Genomic DNA, 5,304 nt, shown 5'->3' with positions numbered 1-5,304 from the left:
ACCTCCTTCTGAAGGGCAAGACGGGGGAAGTGTATTGATCGTGTTTTCTTATTTTCTCTGTTTTATGATTTAACATCTAGGGGAAGAGGGGCTTCCTGGCTGGGGAGAATCTGGACAATTCAACAGCTAATATACTACTCGTGCCTTTCACCCACCAACCAGCCAATCTTGAGTCCTCATGGAACTCACACACCCAGCCACTATGTGCCCTGCCCCAAATCAACCCAGCATCAGCACTAGACAAGAGACCAGCTCTGTGCCCTAAATCCTGGCAGGATAATTTAGACCAGTCAGTCCCTGCTGCTCACCCTACCCTGCCTGATCTCAGGGAAACCCCATAAGGGCTTGGCCTGGCCCTCTCCTCCATTCTTGCCTCCCAACAAAACCTGCTACTCCCAGGTGTCCCGCATGCGTGCCCCGAGTGTCTCCAGGGAACTGTGAGCAGCAACTTCTTTCACAGAGACTTAACCTTCCAGGTCCTGACCAGGTCACCTCCTTAAACTAAACTCCCATGGGTACTCATGAGACAGGAGTGGCATCAGAAAGCAGTTGCATTTAGTCCCTTGTGCTTGGGCACTGAAGGCAAGTAATGAAATAACAGTGGCCCTTACTGTTGGCTGTACTGCATGCAGATTTACAGTAAATCTTGATACTGGCAGGCAAATGTTTCTTTTTTTTTCTTCTTAATTTATTTTAGTTTTTCTTGGATTTTTGCTGATCTATTTGCATTTAGGAGCCCCCCCCCAAAAAAACAACAAACTATCTTGGGATGTTTACTGGAACCATGACAAATCTATAGATGAGCTGGGGTTGCCTATTCCTTGGGTGCCCACGGAGACAGCAAAGATTCTCCAGTTCTGCACAGTATGACTGTGCTGCCTTTGCCTTAAGCAACTCAGTTTTGGGGGTGGTTTTGTTATGCAGCAACAGCTGCCTAATACACAAGATCATTCGGCAACTCTGTCATGAGCAGTGGGAGACGAGAATGTCCAAGGGGACAGGAGAGGCAAGCAAAGGGATCATTCAAGCTGGACAATGCCCTCCTGAGTCCAAAAGAGTCATGACTGCTACCACTTGCCAGCCCGAGTGGCCCTCAGGACACCCTAAGGGGTTGACTTTACAACAGAAAAGACTCACAAAGGCCCCAGGAAGCCTGTCTTTCTTCTGACTCTGCACTGTTGCTTCCGACCTGACTCCTCGATTCCCTCCCACAGAATGGAGGACCGATAAAGTCCAAGGGAAGAGGCTGCAAAAGGCCACGCCCTCTACAACCTCAGCCGGAGAACTGGGAATGGAATCAGCGTGGGGGCTTCAGAAGGATCCAGGGCACAGGATGGGGTAGGAGGCGACCACAAAGGGGGTATCAAAGATTTTGTGTGCTTGCTTGTTGGCTTGCTTATTTGCAAGGAAATGTGGGTTCCATCAGGAGTCCCCACCCTCCAGAGAGCTGCACGCAGTTACAGTGCACAAAGGAGACATAGCCAGGCTCCCAGGACAGAGGCGTCCCCTGCTGGGGGTTGGGGACTGTGGGACCTTTGCTCTTTTGTGCATAGATTCTTGGGCTGGAGCTTTCAGGAGCAGGGACAACAACAGGCAACTCCTGATGAAGCTTGGGTCCTGGAGCTTGATAAGGAAGGAAGAAACCTCCAAGCTTCAGAAGGTGTGGGAGATCAGTGAACTTGCTGTGTCTGTCTTTGGAATCCAAATTCCTGGAATGGCTACCAGTGGTCAGTTGTCTACTCATCTCAGGAGCCACCTGTCCCCCATAGAGAGGATCTTGGTTCTGGACTTGACCTGCTGAGAGTGAAGTGCAGAAGTAAGGGCTGGGGCCCCAGGCTGAGTGTCATGTGGCAGAGACCCCTTGTCCCCTTCAGGAATGACCCAAGACCCAGGAAGAACCACAACTTCTCTCTCCCTTGCCCAAGGGGTTCCAGCATCCTGGTCTCTGTGACAGCAGTTTCTCCAAGAAGTCATGTCTCATTTCCATTTTAACCCAAACCCAAACGCCTAGTTGGGGGCACTGAGCTGAGGGAGAAAGAGATGGGTGGCTGAGCAGTGGGAAGGAGAGGGTTCAGCATTGCAGTTGACCCTACCTTGGATATTTAAAAAAGGTCAGCAGGACACAGGCTTCTCAGGGTGGCTGCTGGGCTTGGGCAGAGTTCTCAGGGTCTGGGAGCAACAGTGGAGAATGAGAATGCTGTGAGTGCAGTGGGCAGGAGACCCTGCAGCTGGGAGAGGCACAGGGAGCAGTAGGGGGCTGGGTGATGAGTGGTGAGGGAGGGGCGGGGCCAGGAGGGAGGCAGGGCCAAGAGCCCATCCCACTCCTTCCTTTCCCTCTGCATGTCTCCTGGTGCCTTACCTACCTAGAGGCTGGGGGTCTCCAATGGCCACAGACCCCAACTGCGCAAGGTGAATGCCACCCAGGCTGCGGTCCCTGCGTGGGCCATCTTTGGGCCTGAGCAGTGGCACAAGAGGCCAGGAAGTTGGAAGAGTGACCCCGAGTGGGGCACTGGTGACCACTTTCCTATGACGTGACACCCAGCCCAAGGTCTGCACTGACTGTTTCTGCCCTTCTGCTCCAAGTCACTCGCTTGGGCTCCTTCCTGCCTCCTCTTGAGAAAAGCCCTTGGGACCCAGGCTTCACTTGAGACCCATGGCTTCTAGGGCTGCTGGCTTCTCCCCCCTCCAGCACTGCCATCTCTCCCCTGCTCTGGCACCACCCCAACGTCCTGAAACCCTCTGGATGTTGGCGATGCTCAGGTCCCACGAGGGCTGCTTGTCCTGCCCAGTGGGAGCCATGCCATCTGTGCTCCTTGCATTATCCTGCTGCCCTCGGTAACTCCATCCTATCTTTGGTGGCTCTTGCCCCATCTCTCAGGGCCTTATCATTTCCTTAATGTCTCATCCCCAAAGCTCCCATGCCCAAGAGACCTCACCTTGGTGACCAGGTGCAGCCACTGCCCCTGGAGTGCCCCCTCCGGTGCTACACACCCTGTCCACTGCCCACGGGCCCTCAGTCACTACTGAGCTGGGCCAAATCCCTGTCAGTGGGCACTTGAGGCCTGCCTGATGTCCTGCCCCTGTCTACAGTGTCCTCTGTCCCCATCTCCAGCCCAAACCTGCTTGTCTTTCAGCTGGCCCAGCACACTCCCGGGGCCAGGCTGTCAGACATGGCTATGAGGTCCCAGTGAAGGCACAGCCCCAGGTTGACCACACTTAGTATGTGGCCCTCATCCCAGGTTACAAAAAATGGAGTCAGGGCTGTGGCACAAGAGCAGCCACCACCACAGCTGACCAATGGTACAGAGGGCAAAGATGTGCTGGGCCAAACATGGGAACTCGAAGGGGTGACAGAAGTGATTTGGGCAGAAGTGGCAGCTGGAGAGGCCTCAGGAGACACGGGGAGCATGGACTGCATCAGGAGCTGGAGAAAAAACCTGGCCAAGACAAGGGTAAGGCAGCCACCCCGTGGGATAATTGGGACACAGGAGGGGGTGGGATGGCCGGACAGGTGTGGAGGGCAAGGCCTGATGCAGATCCAGCCAGGGACCCTTACCCTGGGCTCTGCTGCCTCCAGGGCTGAGGACCCAGCCAACTCCCCAAGTCCCAAAGAGCTCTGAGGGCTCATCCCTGTCCCCCATCTGAATGCTCAGAGCCTACCTATTGCATTCCGGTTCCCTCCTACAGCCCCAAGGGCATCGCTGGAGGTGGTGCCCGGGGAGCCGGAAGCAGCACCAGGCCAGGCCCACCCCAGGGAGCAGAGGCAGCAGGAAGCTGAAGAGCACTGCCGGCAGGAAGGTGTCGCCGCCTGCACAGGACAGGGCACTGAATCCAAGCAGGTGCCCCACATGGAGCCCAGCCCACTTGTCCCCCATTGGCGCACTTGCAGGCTGCACTGGGCCACTGTCCACACTGCCGCCGAAGCCTGGCTTGTCACAGAAGGGTGGAGCCCAGCCCGGAGAGCAGTGGCAGTTATGGTTGCTATTGCAAACCTGCAGAGAAGAAGGAAGAAAGGTCATATCTCGTCAGGGACCCCAGTGGCACTCCCACTGCTCAGGTGACTCACCCCATGGTTGTGGCAGGTAGTCAGGCAGCGCTCCAGCTCCTGGGAGGACGTGTTCTGGCAGTGCCTGTCCTGGCATACCTATGGGCAGTGTGCCCAATGGACAGTGAGCTGGGTACACTTTTGCCTATGGAACTCAAGTGGCCAGGAGGCGTCTCAGGTGGGCAGCGCTCACCATTCCAGGTCCACACTGAGTGCCCGGCTGTACCAGGCCCAAGTCCAGCAGGTCCACCTGGGCATCTGGAAGTACCAGAGCTGCACGACAAGTCACCTGGTGGCCGTCTGAATGAACCGTGGACTCCACAGACAACGTGTGTGGCACTAGGGGGCTGGGCTCCCCTCCCTGGCACTGCAGCTTCCCGCATTGAGTGTCCCTGAGGAGCAAGTGGAGAGCAGTCAACACCGCCAGTGTGGGGCTCCCGAACCCATATGCAGCTGTGACTCCCCCATTGTGCTCCTCACCTCTGAGCACAAGGCAGGAACCGGCCGGAGCCATTCCTGCCGCAGTTCCCCGCGGAGTCTCCCACGGGGTTCACCAGCTGGAAACAGGCCCGGGGAGCTGGGCGGGAGCCTGAGGATCAAAGCAGGGCACTGGGCAGCGCAGCCTGGACCGCGCTCTGAGCCTCTCAGGTCCCCGGCAGATCCTGCCTACAGGAGGAAACCGCCACCCGAGGAGGGGCCGGGTGCTAGGGCGTGTGGTCTCACCAGGCCCCCAGAGCTGTGCGCACTGCTGCTCCAGCGTGGGACACGCGCCGTCCAGGCAGTAGCCTTGGCCGCCAGCGCAGGGCCAGCCGTCCAGCAGGTAAACATCCGGGGGACAGTGAGGGGAAGAGCCAGTGCAGAACTCGGGGAGGTCACAGTCACCTACGGCCCGGCGGCAGGGCGAGCCAGCTGGCTTCAGCTGCGCCGGTGGGCGGTTGCGTCAGTGGATGGTGACAGACGTGAGCCGAGCTCGATCGGAGACCAGCGCGAGGGCCAGGCGACCCGCTCACAGAGGACCAGGGAGCGCCAACCAGCCAGGACCAACCCGCCCTCACCAGGCAGCGTGCGCAGCAGTCCCCGCGGGTACACTGGGCCCCCGCCCGCAGCGAGCAGTTGTGGGCGAAGCAACAGAGGTCCGGGCACTTCTGGGGTCAGAAAGGTGAAACTGGATCAGGTGCAGGCACAGAGCCCCAGACCGCCGGAGGAGGCGAGAGCGGGGCCAGGCTCGGTCCCCAGAGGTCCGGCGGGCGGATCTGACC

At 58.0% G+C, this 5,304-nt stretch overlaps 1 protein-coding gene across 1 annotated transcript in view; it reads right to left on the bottom strand.

Annotated features, from left to right (window-relative positions):
• Positions 1–695: 695 nt before the first annotated feature.
• Adam33 (ADAM metallopeptidase domain 33) overlaps positions 696–5,304 on the bottom strand; it is a 13,176-nt gene continuing 8,567 nt past the window's right edge. The window contains 10 exon segments of the mRNA XM_019205558.2: positions 696–2,148; positions 2,150–2,169; positions 2,364–2,455; positions 3,661–3,808; positions 3,884–3,992; positions 4,067–4,144; positions 4,239–4,437; positions 4,526–4,634; positions 4,769–4,964; positions 5,101–5,269. Coding sequence (XP_019061103.1) covers positions 2,113–2,148; positions 2,150–2,169; positions 2,364–2,455; positions 3,661–3,808; positions 3,884–3,992; positions 4,067–4,144; positions 4,239–4,437; positions 4,526–4,634; positions 4,769–4,964; positions 5,101–5,269 — 1,156 coding nt within the window. The 3' untranslated portion in view covers positions 696–2,112.

This window comes from Fukomys damarensis, unplaced genomic scaffold (genome assembly GCF_012274545.1).
Source record: "Fukomys damarensis isolate Sample0158 unplaced genomic scaffold, DMR_v1.0_HiC HiC_scaffold_7, whole genome shotgun sequence".
NCBI classification, from domain to species: Eukaryota; Metazoa; Chordata; class Mammalia; order Rodentia; family Bathyergidae; genus Fukomys; species Fukomys damarensis.
This window is presented reverse-complemented; position numbering and strand designations above follow the sequence as displayed.